The sequence below is a fragment of the Nuphar pumila genome, chromosome 9 (assembly GCF_984573655.1).
Source record: "Nuphar pumila chromosome 9, dmNupPumi1.hap1.1, whole genome shotgun sequence".
In the NCBI taxonomy this organism is placed as follows: Eukaryota; Viridiplantae; Streptophyta; class Magnoliopsida; order Nymphaeales; family Nymphaeaceae; genus Nuphar; species Nuphar pumila.
The window spans coordinates 107,043,736-107,065,708 of record NC_143257.1 but is presented as its reverse complement, the minus strand read 5'-3'; the positions used below and the strand labels follow the sequence as shown (position 1 = coordinate 107,065,708).

Sequence of the window (21,973 nt, the reverse complement as noted above, 5' to 3'; positions counted from 1 at the left end):
CAGCATCGACCATGCCTCCTTTGAGAAAAGAAGGTATTGCAGACATTTCAGACTGTTGAGAGGATTTGAAATTAAGCATCTGAAGTCATTTTTCTTGATTAAGCAATAGAGAGAAGTATGTCTCAACAAAGGTTGGCTTGTTTGGCAACCCGAATGAGATGAAAAACCTAGCTTGTCTATATTGAGCTCTTAGGTCCTTGAACCAGCATATATCGAGCTTAGGGTTGGCTCAGCTTGACCCTTGTATGGGTCATGCTTGCCATACTTTAGACACTGAATGCGCCGGTGATTTCCAGCTTCATCATAATTTCTTAAAGCTTCAAAACAATCTGTTGCAGCTTCAGCCCATTGGCGTTCTGCCATATGCATTTTCCCTCCACAGTCATGAATAATTCCCATGATCCGAGGATGGTGTCTTGCTGATTTGATTGAAAGTGCTTTCTGATATAGTTGCTGCCAAAATCATACAACAGCATTTAGATATCTAAGGCAGCGCTGGATGTACTTAATTTTAAACATCTAAGGTAGTGTAGAATGTACTCAATTTCTGTTTATGTTTATTTTAGACAAGACAAGAGTCATTCAGATGAACCGCTCACTATTTTTGGTTAAAAAAACATGAGGTGTTCAATTTTCCTGTTCATGTTATTACTCCTTGGTTAAATTGTACCATCATTATAAATTCAACTCAATTTGGATAAATGATCGGAGTAGCAACTAGCATGGATTAACACAAAACCATCCAAGTTCAACTCGAAACCATTGCAATCCATAAGTTTAGCCAGATCCAACTAATGGAACTAATATAGATTGTTCATGGAACCACATACCTTTTGAGCAGAAAAACCCATTAAGCACGTATCATTAGGCATATTTAATGAAGCACCTACCCAACTCTCTCTCTCTCTCTCTCTCTCTCTCTCTCTCTCTCTCTCTCTATATATATATATATATATATATATATATATATATATATATATATATATATATATGAGAGTAATGGGTACGTGCTAAATGAGTTTTTCAGGGTTGTTTTGTCTTATTTTTAAATTTTGACCGTACAGTTGTGATCTATGTACTTGATTTTATTATAGGGATCAGCTCTTGAAGTGTTCAATTCCCACACATGGGTGAGTTATAACATTCAAAAAATCAACGGTCCAAAATCTTTGTAAATTTTCAAGGCTCCAAATATTATTTATTCATCGAAAATACATGATTTAGGTGTCGATTCCTCATAAATCGATCATGCCCAACACATTTATGGGTATATATAGATCGTAAGCTCGAAAGGAGATGACATAGAGAATACATCATTCCTCCAATACATTATATTAAGCAACATTGCTGTCATTTTTGTTTGTCCACACCTAAGAAAGAAAGGAAGAAAACGCGTGCCCTTTAAGTGGACAAGGACATGGAAACAAGATTTTATTGTTTAAACCATTGTTTGAAATCTTGGTTAAGTATCGTTTTAGATCCTCCAAATCTTTGGTGATGTTTTTTTGTGGTGCATGATGCCATAGCAACATGTTCCTGTGGTGCACCATATAATCTAATTTAGTAGTAAACAATTATTGAGTTTATGGATATGTATGATGTCAATTTTTTCAACATGGAGTCCATTAAAGATTAAGTGGAGGTGGGGGTGAGAGTGATTCGTTAAATTAAAATTATGATGTGTGCAACAGCTTTTAGGTCAGTTTTATAGGGTTTTTTTTTCCTTTTTTTTTTCATTGCATCAAGTGGAACCATGAGTTTTAAAATGGAAGTGGGCCAAGGTTATCCATAAAATTGGGTTTAAAGAAAGGTAGGGCATCTGTCCAGGGCTGAAGGGACTCGTAGGAAAGAAGTCTATTGAAGCCTGACTATAGGACTGAACCTCAAGTAGCATGGCAGGGTTTAGCCATGAATGCACGTAAATGGAGATGCAATGATTTGCAACACCAACCCCATGTAGAATGGGACTAGGCTTTGTAATCATGCTCACCATGACATGAGGATAGTCTTGCTCTAGGCCAAGTGTCATGAGCTGATCTTGATGTTGGCTGGAGGAGGGGCTGGGGTAGATGATTTATATTTGGGTTTTTTGCAAATTGGTACCTGCTTTATAGTTAATTTACAAAATAGTACTTACCTTATGCCATTTTGCAAATCCTTTCCATTAACCTTTGCAAATCGGCCGGTGAAACTAACAGTTGTTATAGCTTTTGCGACGGTAACTATTAAAGGGTAAACAAATTGACAGTTCTTCCCTTACAAGAGGATCAATTTGCAAAATGTGAATATGGTAGGGTCTAATTTACAAAAGATTAATACACTAACAACTATTTGATGAAGGGCATTTTAGTGATAAATTATCTATGTCAATGTTTTATCATGGTTAAACTAATTACAGCTGTTGACAGAAGGATCAGTTTATAATAATGGTGAAAGAGGCGAGGACTGAATCAGCTATAAGGTGAGGACCAATTTAGAAAAACCCTTTATATTTTAACTGGGTGAGTGGTGTTCATGAAAAGTGGAGTCAAGGGTGGAATTAATCTATTCATTATTTTTTATCCCAGTGAAAGCCAACAGTAGATCCACCGTCGACGAAGTGAGCTCCCACCACTCACTTCTGCAGGCGGCTCGTGTGTTGGAATGGCGAATGGGTGTCGCTTGGTGCCAAAGGCTGGAAGACAATATGCACCCTTCAAAAGCATCCTCTCAAATTCTTGCTTAAAGAAATAGACAATTCTCAAGGAGAAAGAGATGATGCAGGCTCAATTGTGGTCCATCTACAATTCTCCAATTGCTTGAATTTGTGGGGCCCACCTCTTAAACATGGTATTGAAGACCTTGTAGGTCACACCCATGGGACGCCCCTCCTAATTATGGAGGACTTTGTGGACCCCACTCAAGTGGTGCCCCAACCCGGGCTTCATGAAACTCGTGTAGAAGGCTGAGTTTACAAATAATAACAAACATGACCTGCAACCTTTTTCATTTTACTGCAAAATAGTTAAAGTTATAAGACAAATTTATTAGCAGGTGAAATAAGCATGCAGAATAAAGTGAAATGATGCAGGTAAAACCTCTAAAGAAAAGAAAGAACTCTTCTAGATAAATAACCAGAAAAGTAGAACCAAGACAGACAGACCAGCAACAACAATAGGGAATATATATGATTAGAAAAAAGGAGGAGGAGACGCTACCACACCTATTTGCCTTTTATTCTGCCTTAAAAGGTTGCTAGCACAGGCCAGGCCTGAATATAAATTATCCAACCCGGATGACAACACCATCCTAGGGACACTATTTCACTAGCAACATAAACAGTGGAGGGTTATATGGAAATGGCAGTTATTTGCAGCTTGGTGATTTCTTGGGAACAAAAGGAATCAAAGAATGATCTTGGGCAGGAGTTACAGACTTAGTTCCATCCTCTATAGAATCCAAAGGATGTCCTCACCTTTGCTTCCTTCAAACGACTGCAACAAAGACCTCAGTTGGAGTGGCGTTACAAGAACAGGTCGATAATGTACTCATGGTCTTTCTATTATTCCTGTTTCTTCTCGTACCTCTTTCGATGTTTCCTCATCACCATCTCTCAATAAAATTTCACCCATTCCCTCGAAAAAGATGAAGGGTCCTTTTAGATGGGAGAATATCCCACAACTGCCCAAGGCAGACCAGAACACTCACTACCTACGCATCAAAAAATTGAACAAACCTCTCCGGGTGAAGGGAGTAGGGATGCCAGCGGACCTGGTAAACAGCCCCCCCCCCCCCCACCCCCTCGCCCAGTTTGGACCGGGGATGAAGGACATGAAACAGGGATGGAGGCGGGGATTAAGGTTAAAATCAAAACCCGTGCGGGGATGGACTTACGCTTTCCCCTGCCTTGTCCCCATCCCGATCCCCGCCTTGCCCCACCCCACCCCGTCCTGTCCCATCTCGTCCCAAATCCTTGTAAGGGATGGCAATGGACCGAGGAAAAATGGGGCCCTACCTCGCCCCCGTTTGGACCAGGGATGGAGGATAGAAACAAAGATGGAGGCAGGGGTGGCGGTGGAGGTTAAAATTCAAACTCGTGTAGGCATGGAAGCGAGGATGAAGGTCCGGATTTTGGGATGGGGCAAGGGTGGAGACCTTGTCCCCCACCCTCGCCCCAGTCCATTGTCATCCCTAGAAGGGAGCACCAAATGCCAATTTACCTTATAGTTAAAAAAATAAAATTATTTCAAGTATTAGTATTATATATACGAGTTATTGGTCATTTTTTTCTCTCTAAACATGAACAATACTTCATCTAATATAGTTATGAAAAAACACATTAATGAATCCAAATTGAGCACTCTTTTCTTATTCTTTTTCTTTTCTATTCTTTCACTTCTTTCTTTCTTTCTTCTTGGAGCTTTTTCAGGAGTCATTGAAGCTCCTTTAAGGTTCTAAGATAGGAGATGAAGGTTGATCTACGTTTGAGAACCCGATTAAGGTAGGTACATCAATCACGTAGGCATAGATTTTTTTCAAACGCATGAAATATGCTTGAAACAATTTTCAAATATAAATCAATGATGGATCAGACCTTGAAACACATATCTAAAATTGATTTTCAATCTAGAAAATATGTTTTTTTGGATCTTTGTTATCATAGAATAAAAAATAATAATTTTTAAAATAAGACAATTTTCAAGCTTCTATTATGAAAAACGATTTAGGAAAAGTTTCTTTATTTGTTCATGCTTGTTTAATATGTTAATCTTAGGTTATATTGATGATATATAAGTTTTAAAAGTTCTAAAAATTTGTTATATGCTTAAATTCATGTTCTTGTATGTGAAAATTTATTTTAAAGATGGTTTTGGCAAAAAATATTTTTAGGGTTTTGATGTTTTTGATAAAGAAAGTTGATCTAAGCATGTATGATGGATTATTTCAGGTTTAGCATGATTAAACAATATGTTATTGTATAAAGAATCCATGTTTTCATGATTATTTAGGGTTTCTTATGATTCTTGGATAGATGTAATCATATTTGAGGTATTTGTTGAAGGTTTTATGATTCTTGGATAATGTATGTTATTTTTTTAGCAAGATTGACATGAATCTGAGCAAATATGTGTTGTATGATGATGTAAATATGTTTAAAGCATAAAAAATCATGGTTGTATCGATTTTTACCTTGAATCGTGTTCTTGCTTTATAGATCTTGCATGAGTTTGAATATTGGCTTTTCTGTCCTCATTTTTTATTCTGACCTTTTTCAGAACAAAATTGATATCATCATGAAATTTAAGTCAATAAATTAAAATAAAAATACTGCAGTGTTATACACATCTAGGGCTTAAATTAGGAATCTTGTTTTGCTTTGTTTGGATCAATATTGAGGTCAAAATTCCATCGCGACAGAGCACATATTTTATGCCCTGTTTGCAAGATTGTTCCAACCAACGATTTTGATAGTTCTAAAGATTCAACCAAGACTGATCAAAATAAATTGAGAAAAAATATGGGTGAAAGGTAACATATATAAGAATATCCTATATAAAGAGTTCTATCAAAAGATTTTTTTGTAGCTCTAGAGAAATTTTCCAAACTGGGATAAATTTTTGCAGTTGATAGGATCTGTCTTATATTTTTTTTTAACAGGGTTTAGTCCCATAATTTTTCTGATTTTATTATAATGAATTTTTTAATTCTATTTGTTGGACTGTGTTCTTGAGATATGAGGGTAGTTAAAATTGGAAAAATATAATTTGGTTTTTGTGATTTTTTGTGGGTTTTCCAAAACCAGATTAATAGGGATCTAAATTTGCATATTATGATATGTATGGATGCTTAAGTATATTTTACATTATGCAGTATGATTATGGATGTTTGTCTTGAAATTTGAGCTGATATACATGCAAACTGAATATATTCTATGTTATTCTTGATTTATAATCATTAATATGACATGCATGTTAATGAATATTGAATATCATAAGGCATAGTCAGTGTAAAGTAAATTGTTACACATGTTGTTGTTTGCTTAAGCATGATCATGAATTGCATGTGGTTGCAGCTTTTATTTGTGCATGTGATCATAGGACATGGTGATAATGATGTGTGATATGAGCACGTGTGTGGCTCGGGTGTATGTCAAGGTTCAGTGAAACTTGGGAGTGCCTATAGTGCACCAGAGACAGAAAAGATATCCATACATATAATTGCCTCATGGAGGCTAGGCTTACAGTGTGAACTGTAAGATCTGGATGGGTCAAAACAAACTTGCTTATAGAATCTCCATTGGAGAGATTGGGCTTATGAGCCCGGGTGCGTATGCTATGAGTAAATGTGATTTAATTTATGAGCTTAATAATTAAATAACACCCATAACTCATTCGGAACAGGTCCTTTGGACTAGGGATTACTTTGGAGAAGGTAGAGATACACACAACCGGTTGATCGTTATTTTGTTTTGGAGATCAGCGGCATCTTCTGGTCTCATGTCTCTGATCGTAGGGGGCTCAGACTATCATGTGTCCTAGGTGGTATATCCAAAATCTCTGTAGAGTAGAAATCGATTTTGCGCAAGACCACTGAGAGTTTCTCTCGGTTATGGACTGCTCTAGTGGAACCTCAGTGTGAGGTTTGCATATTCTTTAGTTCAATAAGGTTAATAAAATAACTGCATAATATACCTCTCATTGAATTGGTTGGATTGAAGTTAGGAAATCGAGAGTGTACCTTCGAGCAGGAGGAAAAGTGAAACATAAGAAATCAAAATAGAATCATTGAAATATTTCAGTTTGTACCAAAATTGTTATTTCATTGACATGATGCATTGTAATATATTTATTTCTATAATATGAATGCAAGCATGATTAGTTACGTAGATGTGAACTATGCTTAATTTTGATATTATGATGTTGCATAATTTAGATGTTATCTAAAAATATGCCAATATTTATTTCTGTGATTGAAATATTTGTGTTCACATGTTTGGTGATTACCTACTGAGACTATGGACTTATGTCTCTACTTATAATATTTCAGATAATGAGTAGGCTCTGAGTAGAGTCAAGAGGGTCATAGTTCTTTATAACTTTGAGGGGACTTGATATTTTATTATTTATTTATTTGATTAAGTTCTGTTAACTCGAATAATATTTGAGATTAGTATTTGATTTATCTTAATGCAAATCATGGTTTGATTGAGTTATTTTAGTCTTACTTGTATGTGTGTTATATATGTAACCCGCCCAAGGCTCGAACCATATTTAAAAAATAGTTTTCACTGTGTTTCTTGAAAATCATGTAAAGGAGTTTAAAAAATAAAGATTTTTTTTCTAAATTTTTGGTTTAAAAAATTAGGGCATTACAGATCACATGTATAAAACATGAAAATTTTTCTTAAATATGTGAATTTTCTATATAAATTCTCTTGTAAGCGATTTTTCTCTTTATGTGCAAAATTTCACAAAAGGATAAAAAATTTGCATATATACAGAACAAATCGCACATATAAAAAACATGTGAATTTTTATATGCCAATTTCTTATGCAAATTCACATGTATACAGGCAAATTTCTTTTACAAATTTGCACGTATATATGTGATTTTTCTATGCAAATTCATATGTATATATATGTAAATTTCTTACTTATATGCAAAATTTCATTAAATATGCAATATTTTTGCGTTAAATTTTACTGTTGTAGAACATATATGCTTGTTTAACAATTTAACAATACATACAAACATAACTTCTAAAATTTACAGCTAAAATTCATCTCCAAACATAACAAAACAACAATAAATTATGTCAACCTAGTATGCAAAATTACAACCAAGTTTTTAAATACAATCATGAATGAACTTTACATCCAAATGACATCTAAGTTTTTGTTCATTCGATCAAAATTACATTCATATTTTTTATTATTAAAATAGAATATACATAACCAAGTATTGTCCAGAACTCAACTAACTTCTCCTCACCATCTAACACATCATTGTTCGATGCCCTCTCTTACTTCCCTTCAATTATCTCTTTGACCCTATGTAAACAGATCTTCTTCCTCTCATATTTATACAATTTCATCGTACGCTTCTTGTAAATAGATATATCATTATCAAAAATATTATTATTAAACATCTAACAATAACTTACATAAAAAAAAATAAAACATGACATATAACATACTAGTGTAAAATTTAATTCTTCGTCTAAGCTCAAGTATTGTATGTACATTCTTTAAAAAAAATATCCTACGTATGTTAGGACAAATATTTTACAATCCTACCAAGTCAAAGAATGCAGCCGCATTGCGAGCACAAAGCTAACTATTCTTTCTGCAGTTACTAAAGTATCACTCAAATTCTAAATGTTTATTTTTTGGTATAGTTTTACCCTTGCATTGTTATTATGTTTGTCGATGTTAATAAAAGTTTTGTATTGCAAGGATATTATTGTAATTAAACCTTTGACCATAACACACAAGTGACATTACAAAGAGATGACACGTTGGACATTCATCTCCCTCTCCAACTTTAATGACTAGGCTAGGTTTTACACCAATGAACTTTGATACAATTAAGCTCATGCTTAGCACAATGAATGAAATGTAGTTTTTTTTTTCATACATCAAAAAAATAAAAGAAACACTTTAACGAGCTTGGATATAGTTAAGCTCATGCTGTGCATGAATAAACTCATATTCAAAAGTTACTATTTTAGCCTTGAATAATTAAATAACACATAGGGTTCATGTTTGATTAAAATTGTTGTTTTCGCCTCACTGTAGAAATCCAATCGTAGTTACCCTATTGAAAAATTAGGTTGATTGACCTTAGATCATTAGATGCCTAAACTTATGATTCAGAATTGCTATTTTACCCTTACAACAAATACATGCAAGATTTTTTTATGTTCATGAATAGAAGCACTATATAATGTGAAATTCCTATAGATAAGTTAATTACCTTTTAGATAGGAAAAAAAAGAGAGATGTATATGGGCTCGAGTTGGGCTTGATCCAATACTACATTCATTTTCTTGAAAATTGGATTTAGATTTGGGTCCATATCCAACTTAAATATCATAAGTTATAAGTTTTTGTAGGACCTTAGCTTCTTAGCTTCTTGCACATCATCCATTAAAATTTGGTAGAACATAATTTTTTTATACAAAAAAACTATGTTTCCAAGCCCGCCAATATGGTAAGATCCAACTCAGTCCAAGGATAGATCTCCCAGCCTTCTACACCCATTCTTTATATGATGATATTATAGTTTTATGTTAGATATATTTGTCATATTTGCTTCTTCAATTGTTGTCATTAATTGGAAAATATTTTTTTCTAAAACTGTTTTTTTTAGAAATGTTAATAAGTTGGTGTACGCATTCACCAAAATCATCATAACAAAATACAGCGCCATTGGATCCAAATCCAATTTACACACACACACACACACACACACACACACACACACACACACACATATATATATATATATATATATATATATATATATATATAGAGAGAGAGAGAGAGAGAGAGAGAGAGAGAGAGAGAGAGATTAATGCGCTGGTTCTGCCCACTTTGTCGTTCTGACCCATTCTGCTCCTTCAAAATCTTAGTTTTTTGGTATTTTTTCTCACATCTAACACCATAGATATGATATATAGATTTTTTAGTGGAAACCGGCTTTTGGATCACTGGAATCTGACCTGTGTACAGGTTTTCGATGATCCAAAATCAATGGCTACTAAGGCATCAATTTTTCTAAGCCAAAAAATACTAATGGTTCAGATTTATCATAAAACATTTCAAACTATACGACAGAACTGGGCAAAATAAGAAAATGGAGCCTAATATGTTCAGTTCTCATATATATATATATATATATATATATATATATATAGAGAGAGAGAGAGAGAGAGAGAGAGACGTGGGCTGAGCAACTTTCCTGAAAGCAAGCCTTTTGTGTAAGTGACAGACTTGGGCTGAGCAACTTTTCTAAAAGCAAGCCTTTTCTCATTTAAGAAAGCTTTATACCCTTCTTTTTAATTAATCTACATGTGGAGAGTGAAACACTACCAAAGTTAGGTACCCAACCCAAGTGAGCGAGGGCTTTTGGGAATTTTTTTCAAATCTAAAGATAGGTTCAATATAGATTGATTTGCTAAAAAACTATAATTAGATCATGTTTTTTAATGAAAAAACATGAAACTTTAAGCTTGAATATTTATGAAAATTTTAGACTGTCTATTTTCAAACCTTATAAATACCTACTCATGTGTTGAAATTGGACGACCCGAGAAGTTAATTTTATAAAATCAAACCTATCAGATTGAGAATAACGTGAAATAAAACACTTTAGAAGCCCAGTATACTGGCATAGATCAAAGTAGGCAGTTACTCCCTATATATATATATATATATATATATATATATATATATATATATATATATATATATATATATATATATATTGAGATGATATAACAAGAATAAGCTGATTTAGATCGATTGACAAAGATACTAACATCACTAGGTGTTCCCGCCGACCTAAAAGCAACGAGAGTGTTAGCTGTAAAGGTAGTTTCTATGGGTTTTTTTTTTTAGGGAGGAAACTTAGTTTTATTTAAATATAAGTTCAAAAACAAGCTTAGGGTGATGAGGTATCCACTCCAGCTTTACAAGAAGATCAGGGCAGTTAGTGAAAATGAGATGAATACAAATGCTTAGGGTGATGAGGTACCGTCCACCATTTCTGCCTAGCCATATAAAAAATATCTGATAATACATAAAAGAGCGAGCAAGGTAACCCTTATTGTTAAGACACTTTAGGACCACAAAGCAAAGTGATAGGATAGTGCTTTTGAATATGTATGCAAGCTTCTAAAACACACACACACACACACACACACACATATATATATATATATATATATATATATATATATATATATATATATATATATATATATATATATATATATATATATATATATATATATATATATATCAACTAAACATATTAGGCCTTATTTCTTGTTCTGCCCTTTTGGCCCATAAGTTTTAAGTGTTTTATGATAGATCTGAACCGTTACATGTGTTTAGCATGCTCGATTTAATATGAATCGACTCTTGGATCATGTTTTTTCGACGAAAAAATATATTTTTTTGACGTAGAAAAAGTTGATACCTTTATAGCCATTGATTTTGTATTACTGAAAAACCCATATACATGTCAGATTCCCACGATCCAAAAGCCGGTTCCCATTAAACAAAACTTATAAAACAAGATTTTTGAATTGAATGGACTTAACGAGACCTAACGAAAAAGGAAGCTTAAGAAATGCATTCACTGGTGGTTAGGGTTGTGGTCTGGGTGGGTAAGAAACTTCATTATCGAAGAAAGAACTTTTTTTTATTCCCACAATCTCTGATCATAGTTTTAAGATTTAAGTGCGTATTAGGTCAGAGCAAAGCACTGACGGGCAGTCGTTCATCCATGCGATGAACAACATCGATTCTATGGTTTCTAGATGGTTCCCACATTTGTTTTCACAGCCAGTGATACCCTGAATGAACGGCTGAAAATTATTTCATTTGGGATGTCGTTCATTGCATGGATGAACGGTATCAGAGCAAGCACTGGCGGGTTAGTCAGTGGTTGCTCTGACCTGATAGGCACTCTTAAGAATCTATGACATCACTTTCCATGTCGGTAATGTGTTTGGACCTCTTGGTGTGGGCCTGATCAGCCCGTAGTTGTCCCGTTAGGGATTGTTTGATGGCTTGTTCAGGGTTGGACAAAATGAACAAAAAAGACGGAACAGAACATTGATTTTGTTCATTCTGTAACAACTATTCCAAGTTCAACGTTTGTTTGGACCGTCCCCATATGCTATGTTCCAAATGTCTGTTGTTTGATGACTATGTGCGAATAACTTGGACAGTAATGGGTAATGGGTCAAATTACTTTGTTTTGGATCGTATGACCCAATTCAATTTCTATATTATCTTCTCATAAACGTTTATTTTCCTATTTTTTATTAATTTGAAGTTGTGCACAATGCTTTCATTATATCCTTCATTAACATGTGGAACTCTTCTTTCATCTAAAAATTCAATCCAATTTTCACATTAGTAGCCATTTAGATTCACTCACTTTGAGGGGGTTTTGGATGCACCCGCTTATTGAAAAAGTAGGATAATTTGGGATTTTAACCTATTCCCCTCATTGCAAAATTTTCAATTTATTCCACTTTTCCTGCAGATTCAAATTGAGCTTTGGCACTAGCGAGAGCAGCAATTGCTGATGTCAACAAAGAGACGAGCACAAACACGTAAAATAAAGAAATCAAAACCCATGACTTTGAATCCTCATAAAATGTCATAAAAAACATACATTACCTTACCTCACCATTTTCTTTTTTTTCCCCTTCTCACTCCTTTTTTTTTTCAACTCCCTTTACCACCTCCTTTTCTCGATTGAAAAGCAACACATGGCACGGCAGAGGCCTACACCAGCTAGCACATCTATGCGCTACCCAACAAGCCTTTTACATTTACACACAGTTTATTCCATCACCAAGGAAACCACAGTTTCCACTCAGGGAAAACCAAAAAAAAAAAAGATGAAGAAGAAGAAAAGGGGGGAGATTTTAGGTGCCATCATCATAGAAAAAGAAGATTGGAGATCGATCAATTCTCATCTTTACGTTCTTTTCTTTTTCACACTTTCAGAGATTCAAATCTTCTAGAATTTCTCTGCTTTGATTACGGGATTCGCCTTCGCGATGGCTTCCCGCTTGGCAGCCTTGAAGTCGAATGCGCAAACGTGCTTCTTCGACAAGCAATGTGATGCACAAAATGTGCTACCGCACCTGCACTTTAACCCCATCAGACCCACCCGCTTGTTGTAGCTGGAGCAACGGTTCGACTTGCCGAAACTCGACAACGAAGACGCCAGAGAGGAGGAAAGGGAAGGGAAGGAGAGGAAAGAAGGGAAAGGGAGGACGATGGCCTGGTAGGATGCATCAGCATCCCGGATTTTGACCTTTTTGGGTGATTCTTCCGCGAGGCTTAGCGTTCTCCAGTGCGGATTTCGCCGATGATGACTCCTGGGGATCCTTCAATTAGAGGTCTCGATAGCACTTGGAGCAAAGGTTCATCATCGTCGGGCTGCTTTAGAACCCGTAATTGTTGGCGCAGAGGTGGTGGGTCTCCAACGGTCGGCACCCTATCCCGCCTACCCTGTCAAGAGGGATGTTCAAGAATAAAGGAAAAGAGAAATCATGTACGTGGTTCGGTCATTTGTGAGACATACATCCACAGTGGGGAAATAATAATCTTTACTAACTCGATACCGAGTACAAAAGGAGCATGAGATGGGATACATGCACAAAGGGATAAATAAAGATCAACACCAGAATCCAAGTATGGCAATTATCAACAACTTCACAGCTGGAGATGAGGATAAGGATAACTATGGATAACAAGAGATGAACATACGAGAACAACAAAAGAGATATCTAAGGAAATCAAATCTTAACACTCTCCCTCAAGTTGGCGTACTAATATCCATCAGTCCCAACTTGTGATTAATTTCCTCAAACTTATCTCGTCCCAATGCTTTAGTAAGAATGTCCGCGAGCTGATCTTCAATTTTCACATGAGGCATAGAGATGATTTTAGACTGAATCTTTTCTCTTATAAAATGACAGTCCACCTCAATGTGCTTGGTTTGCTCGTGAAACACTGGGTTGGCTACTATGTGTATGGCAGCCTGATTATCGTATTTCAATTCAAATGTGTCTCGGACATCTATTCCAATATCCGCTAAAATTTGTTTTATCCAGATGAGTTCACACGTGGCTGATGCCATAGCTCGGTACTCTACCTCAGCACTGGATCGAGCCACGACATTCTGCTTTTTACTCTTCCAAGTAACCAGGTTGTTTCCAAAAAATGTGCAAAAACTAGTGGTAGATCTTCTGTCACTAGAGTTGCATGCCCAATCTGAATCAACATAACCTTCAAGTTTGAGATGGTCTGTTCTCTTCATTAAGATTCCCTTTCCAGGTGTTCCCTTTAGATATCGTAGAATCCTTTGAGCAACTTCAAGATGAGATACCCTTGGTTGATACATGTATTGGCTGAGAAGGTTGACCACATAAGTGATATCGGGCCTGGAGATGGTAAGATATATAAGTCATCCAATTAATCATTGAAAACTGTTAACTTCTTTTATCAACTCACCCTCATCTTTGCTAACGTGATGGTTAACCTCCAAAGGCGTGTCAACTGGCTTGCACCCAAGCATACCTGCATCCTTAAGAAGATCAAGTGTATATTTTCTTTGGCACATGAAAACACCTTTTTTCGAATGGGCAATCTCAATACCCAAGAAATACCTAAGACACCCCCAAGTCTTTGATTTCAAAAGTTTTATGAAGGTGCTCTTTGAGTTTTTTAACAAAGGCAACATCATCCCTTGAGACAATTATGTCATCAACATATATAAGGAGAATAGTTATCCCATTAGGTCTTTTAGACACAAACATAGAGTAGTCGGCCATACTTCTTTTAAATCCAAATTTGATCAAGGTGTCACTTAGTTTTTCAAACCAAGCATGTGAGGCTTGCTTTAGGCCATAAAGGGCCTTTTTTAATTTGCATGCCACATTCTTCTCAGTAGTTTCAAGACCCTGAGGTACCTCCATGTATACCTCTTCCTCTAGGTCTCCGTGAAGAAAAGCGTTATTTACGTCTAACTGGTGAACGACCCAAGATTTGTTAGCAACAACTAAGAGAAAAATTCTTATAGAATTCATTTTGGCAATTGAGGCAAAAGTTTCATTAAAGGCGATGCCTTCAGTCTGCGTGTATCCCTTAGCAACTAGCCTGGCCTTAAATCTTTGAATGGACCCATCACTATTGCGCTTGATTTTGTAAACCCATCTGAAACCAAGAACCTTTTTTCCTAATGGTAAGTCAACAATTTCCCAAGTTTTGTTTTTCCCCAATGCATCTAACTCATCCTTCATGGCCAGTCTCTACTCGGGGATTTGACAAGCTTCTTTATAACTGGAAGGTTCAATATCAAAGTAAACCTTGCTAAGAAAGGGAAAATGCTTAGCAGAATTTTTTTTGAAGTCAAATTGCATCTCAATAGGATGAGAGTCAAGGACTCTCACGTGGTATGTATAGAAGTTTTGCAATCTTCTAGGAAGATGACTGACCCGTGAGCTCTTTCTAAGAGGTCCATTAACATTTTCAGATTGAACTTGGCTATTGTCATGTGTTTGAGCATTATCGCCAATATGGTCAACTTGATCAAGGTCACGACCAGCTTGGTGTTCACGTCCAACACCACTACCATTTATTTCATCTCCATTGACTAATGGAAGGACCATATCACGTTGAATTTCGTCCTCCTCCTTATTGTCATAATCCCATGAAAAATTTGTTTGTTCATGAAAAAAGGCTTATTTTCAAAGAACTCAAGATCCTGAGAAATATATTGCTTTTTGCCTTTTGGATCAAAACATATAAAGCCCTTTTTAACAATCGAATATCCTAAAAATATGCACTTAACAACTCTTTTATCCAACTTATCATGAAAAGAGTTTTGAAGATGAACAAAGCATTTACATCTGAAAGTCCTGAGATGAGCAAGGGAGAAATCCTTTCCTCTATGAAGCTTCATGGGAGTTTGGAAACTTATACTTTGACTAGGCAAGCGATTGATGATGTAAACAGCGATAGATATAGCCTCAACCCAAAAACATTTGGAAACATTCATATGCAACATTAAGGCATAAGCAACATTTGCCTATTCTTGCGCTTAGCAACTCCATTCTGATGAGGAGTGCCAGCACAAGTGTTTTGAGTCACAATGCCCTTTTTGTTTATATATTCTTTAAAATCATCATTAATATATTCTCCACCATTGTCCGACCGAAGACCTTTAACTTGAATATCAAATTGTGTGCTAACCATAGCACAAAAATCTTTGAAAAGACTAGACTTCTCCTTTGCTTTTCAAAAAATAAATCCAAGTGGCACGTGAATGATCATCTATAAATGTAACAAAATACTTAAAACCAGCATGAGAAGCAATAGAGGCTGGACCCCAAATGTCTGAATGGACAAGCTGAAATATTCTATTACATCTATTGTCTAATGAATTAAAAGGCAATATGCATTATTTGGAATACTGACAAGTATCACAAGACTCACTATTTGAAATAAAATCTGGATAAACCTTTTTTAACACACGATCTGATGGGTGACCGAGTCTAACATGCTGTAACCTGTTAAGATTATCATTTTGCTGCGCCAAAAAAACTTGAGTGTCATCATCAAGAATGTAGAGACCATCGCATTCATGACCCTTACCAATCACTTTCATCGATCTTAGGTTCTGAAAAATCACATAATCAGACGAGAAAATAGCGGCACAATTATGTGCTTTTGTCAGCTTGTTGATGGGTATTAAATTGGCTGGAAATTTTGGCAAATACAAGACTCTAGATGTAGCGCCTTTCTGAAAAAACTGAACTCGTCGAACACCTTGAACAGGAATGAGTGCCCCATTGGCAATAGAGATGCGTTTCATTTTTTGATTTTCAACACTTTGCATCCATTCATTATGACCGATCATATGATCAATCGCACCTGAGTCTAAAATCCATTTATCTTTAAAAAAAACGGTATTAAAAGCAAGAGACTTACCAGCATCTCCTTTGTCAACATCTGATTCTTGAGCCATAGCTAAATGGGATTTGTTGAGTTGCTGCAAAAGTTTAGCAAGCGCCTCCAAGTTGCTGACACCATTAACATTCCCTTTGCCATCACCTTTGTTAGAAAAATGTTTGTTAGGTTTCCCATGTAGCTCCCAACATTTTTCTTTTATGTGTCCTGTTTTCTTATAGTGAGTGCACTTTAGCTTGGGTCGCCCTTTTTGTTCGCCTTCACCAACATTAGTTGTCTCACGATAAGTATTGTAAGCCACATTTTTACGTGACTCAGCTCGCGATTTGGTTTCAACTCCCATCATGGCCCGCCTTGTCTCTTCATGTTGTATGATGGAGCAAACAAAATTTAAGAATAAGGACGTGGATGACATAAGGATTTGGCTTCTAAGAGCACCGTAATCTTGGCTCAGCCCTGCCAAGACTTTGAATACTCGATCTTCTTCCATACGTTGTTTAATGATGGTGACATCGGTGGTGATTGGTCGATATTGCTGCAGTTCATCCCACATGCTCTGAAGGGTCCTGAGATAAACGTGAAACTTCTTGTCATCCTTCTTTAGATTAGCAATTCCCTGTTGAAGTTGGTAAATCCTGGCCAAATTATTTTGTTAGCCATAGACCGCCTTGAGTGAATCCCAAATTTGCTTGGCACTATCAAGGAATAAAAAACTTTCAGCTATACTCGGCTCCATGGAATTCAGGAGCCAGCTCATAACAAGATGGTCGAAAGACTCCCATTCATCATATGCCGAGGTGCCAGTGACATGTCTGACCTTCCCCTTCCCATTTAGAAACAGTGTGGCTGCCTTAGCCCTCACAAGGTAATTAGTGCCACTTAGAGGAGAGGTCGTAATCTTCCATGTAGGATTGTGCTCTTGTGCTATCACATTGGTGGCAGCACTCGATTAACTCTCCTAGCCTACTTTTGTTACTGCCATAGTGGAAAAGAAGGGAGACAAGAAGGAGGGAAAATTACCAAAAACAAGTCTGCTCTGATACCATGTCAAGAGGGACATTCAAGCATAAAGGAAAAGAGAAATCATGTACGTGGTTCAGTTATTTGTGAGACCTACATCCACAGAGGGAAAAGAACAATCTTTACTAACTCAATACCAAGTACAAAAGGAGCATGAGATGGGATACACACATAAACGGATAAATACAGATCAACAGCAGAATCCAAGTATGGCAACTATCAACAACTTTACAACTGGAGATGAGGATAAGGATAACTATGCGTAACAAGAGATGAACATACGAGAACAACAAAAGAGATATCTAAGGAAATCAAATCTTAACATGCCCCTCTATTCTAACTCTCTTCCGCCCGACGTCGGTGATGAATAACCACCACTATCATCGCCCATTTGTCTCTCGCTCGTGGCGATGTAGCAAACGATGGTGATGAACAGCCTCGCTTGGCGCTGGTGATGAACAACCACTACCATCATCACTTCTGCTTGATCACCCACTGCACAAGAGAGAGGAGGTTTGGCATGCTCATCGAGAAACAATTAAATATGTTCCTCATGTACCTGTAATTTTCATAACAGGGGGAGGTAGAACAAAAATAACATGCTTTTATGAACGCAGTCGACAATATTCTGCTCCTTGGCCCCATCCCACATTTGTTAAAAAATGTATAAGTTTTGTATTTTTTGTCTCGCGCGACGCGCAGGATGTGATATCAAACATACCCTTAACGTCAACGTTGCATTTATAGATAAAGCACTTTCGCATACTCATGATAATATTATTAGTCTTTTTATGCCCCCTTGAGGGTTTTTTTTAAGTATGTCCCTTACATAAACACTTGTGTATTGTTATGATAGGGACAATTTGTTCATAATTAAAGGAACTGGATTTGTTATATTAAATCCATGCTTGTTATATGCATTTTATTGATAAAAATAGTTATCTTTTTATTGTTGTTTCATGTGCATAAAAAATGCTTTAATTACATGATGCATATATGTGTATACATGAAGTTAATTAGCTCTTTCTAAATCTTTTGTAATGCTTAATCTCTCTCAATAAAGAATTTCTTTCTATGCCTTTGTGCATGTTTGCTCTTTTGTGAGCAATTTTTTGTGCATTTGTTCACATATCTTTCTTTGAGAATATAGTGAGTTTATCAAATTATTTTTGAGATTGATCATCTTAACGATATCTTCACATGGTGCTTGATTGAAATGTGTAGAATGTTTTTTATGCATCATTGTTTTATTTCTTTTTTTTAAATCATATGTTCGTTAATAATCAAAATTTCTTATGATCATTGTTATAGTTTTTTGAAAAATGAGTTGATTCAATATATCTTGTTTAAAATATTCTATTCTTGTTATTAAATTATATTCAAATTTTTTTTTATATACTTGGAGCTCTTTGGTTTGTTTCACAGGTTCTTAAAGATGAGATGGAAGAGCACCTTTGTTACATCATGGAGGTAGTCAATGAAGGTGCTTGGGGATAATCACCATTAAAGACAGTTGTGTTAGATTTTATAAAACCAGAGTTTTATCATGCGTGAAGGATGAAAAACAAAGAGAGAGAGGAGTTGCAGAGAAACCCTAACTCCCAATACAGGAATCAGTTGCTACTAATCTTGTCATTATATGTTGTTACTAATACAAATTTAGGGTACTAAAATACCCTTTTACAACAAAGAATAATAACATATGTGCCATTAATGAAAGGATGCATGATCACGGGTCTGGACCCTGACCCGTGATTCGATATAAACACAAACACGTCTTTTCACCCTCCCTCAAGTTGTGCATAGTTTTGAACTATGAACAACTTGCCTTTTAACATCCAAAACCTGTTTTTGGTCAATCCTTTTGTGAATATATCAGCCACTTGATCGGTAGTTCGTACAAATTCAGGCTCAATCTCCTTCTTTTCTACCTTTTGACTCACAAAATGTTGATCTATTTCGATGTGTTTGGCACGATTGTGATAATTGGGATTGAGGACATATTGATGGCACTTTGATTATCACATAAAAGAAGGGATTGAGAGATTAATTCTCCCACTTCTGTCAGTAAATGTATAATCCATGTAGCTTCAACAGTAGCAGCTATCATTGACCTATATTCGGCTTTTGTACTTGATCTAGCAATAGCCTTTTATTTCTTACTGCTCCAAGATACCAAATTCATCCCAACAAACACACAATAGCCTAATACGAAACTGCGTTCGTCTGGATCTCCCACCCAATCTGCATCAGTATAGACAATAATTTCATGTGTATTTTGCCCATTTATCCTTTTTCTGTACAAAAGACCATCCCCAATAGTTTCTTTCAAGTACCGAAGTATCCGCTTAACCGCTTCCATATGCCCTTCACGCAACTCATGCATAAACTGAGATACTTGATTTACTGAGTAAATGATATCAGGTTGAGTGAAAGTGAGATATTGCAACATACCAATTATGCTACGATATTTTGTAGGATCCTCGTATAGATCTCCATCTTGAGCACTGAGTTTCTGATGAAGGACACTAGAAGTTCCCAAGGGTTTGCAATCTTTCATACCTGCCTTGTTGAGGACATCAATAGTATACTTATGTTGGGTGAGAGTCATTCCTTTAGAAGTACTGTCAACTTCAACTCCAAGGAAGTATCGCAGTTTTCCAAGATCCTTCATTTTGAATCTCTGATTCAAGAGATGCTTAACCTCCTCAATATGAACTTTGAAGTTACCTGTGATGACAATATCGTCTACATATATCAATAGGAGGGTGACTATGTCTTGGTTCTTGAATATAAACAAGGAATGGTTAAGGAGAGATCACCTAAAATCATATTTTTGTATTTCAAGAGAGAAACTATCAAACCAAGAACGGGATGTCTGCTTCAACCCATATATTGCCCTTTTTAATTTGCATACGTATTTTGTAGGATTGCCTTCTACATATCCAGTAGGTTGTTCCATGTATACTTCCTTTTTCAAATTTTCATGTAGAAAAGCACTTTTGACATCAAGTTGATTGATTGTCCTCTGATGTTCAATAGCTAAAGATAGTATGACTCTGATTATTCTCATTTTCACAACTGGACTAAAAGTCTCATCATAATCCTGTCATTGCTTCTGTGTAAATCCTTTGGCAATAAGTCTCACCTTGTACTGTTCTATAGTGTCATCCGATTTGTATTTTATTTTGTACACCCATTTTGACCCAACTACATTTTTGTTAGGTGGTCTGAGAACAACATCCCAGGTACCACATTCATGTAGAGCCTCCATTTCTTCATTCATTGCTTCAATCCATCTTTTAGAATTTGCTGCTTGAGAAAATATTGTGGGCTCATCTTCCTTGCCCAAAGCAGTTAGAAAAAAGTTGAAAGTCCCGTAAAAAAATTTCATAGCTGACCCATCCTTCAATCGAATGACGAGAGCGGGTGGATCTTCTAACATCAAAAGTAGATGTAGAGGGTGTAGCCATTTCCTGATTAAAAAGAATGGGTGCCTCTCTTCCTCGTCGAGTATAAACAAAACCTTTATACCTTTTTGGACTCAACGATGTTTTCGTGCTCTCCTGTAAAATCAACCTATCAGCAGGTATAGTTCCTTTATCCTTCTGATCACAATATGAAGAACAAATATCGTTAGTACTGGAGAAAAGCTCAGAATTCAACCAAGGATGATAGACCTCAACTTTGGAATTTGATTCAGAAGAAGTGATGCGATGATGATCGAAATTCAATTCATCGAAAGTAATGTTTCTTGATATTTTGATGTGCTTGCTCATAGGATCATAGCACCTGTATCCTTTATAGTTATCTTCATAACTATAAACACCCCAAATTTTTCACCTTCGCTCACCAACCCTTTTCCCTTGCCACTGGGATCCACTCTCTAAATCCTTCAGGGAACCAGTCGGTCGATATCTGAGCCAAGGTCATTCAAAGCCCAAAATTTTGCCCCAAATTCAAATATTCTAAAAGACAATCTCCATTATGGCTCAATTTCAATCATCAATCTTTACCTCCGAATAGAAATGTTCAACTCTTTGTTTTTGCCAGGGGTCCAGGACTTCAAATCCCTCATCCAGGGTTTGCCTTTTGTATCTCATTGCATATCATTTCATATCATCTCACATCATCATATGTCATTACATGTAATTTCATTGCATGGCATTGCATCTCATTCTCGAGATCCAGCACTCTGGTTTTTAAAATATTCAATCCAGATTCAATTTTTAAAATTTTCTTTCAAAATC

The 21,973-nt window shown here is 36.0% G+C and overlaps 1 protein-coding gene across 1 annotated transcript in view; it reads right to left on the bottom strand.

The window, feature by feature from the left end:
- Positions 1–2,897: 2,897 nt before the first annotated feature.
- The window catches only part of LOC149828809 (uncharacterized), an 86,903-nt gene continuing 67,827 nt past the window's right edge, over positions 2,898–21,973 (bottom strand). The window contains exon 6 of the mRNA XM_090017739.1: positions 2,898–2,993. Coding sequence (XP_089873865.1) covers positions 2,951–2,993 — 43 coding nt within the window. The 3' untranslated portion in view covers positions 2,898–2,950. The remainder of the gene's footprint in view (positions 2,994–21,973) is intronic.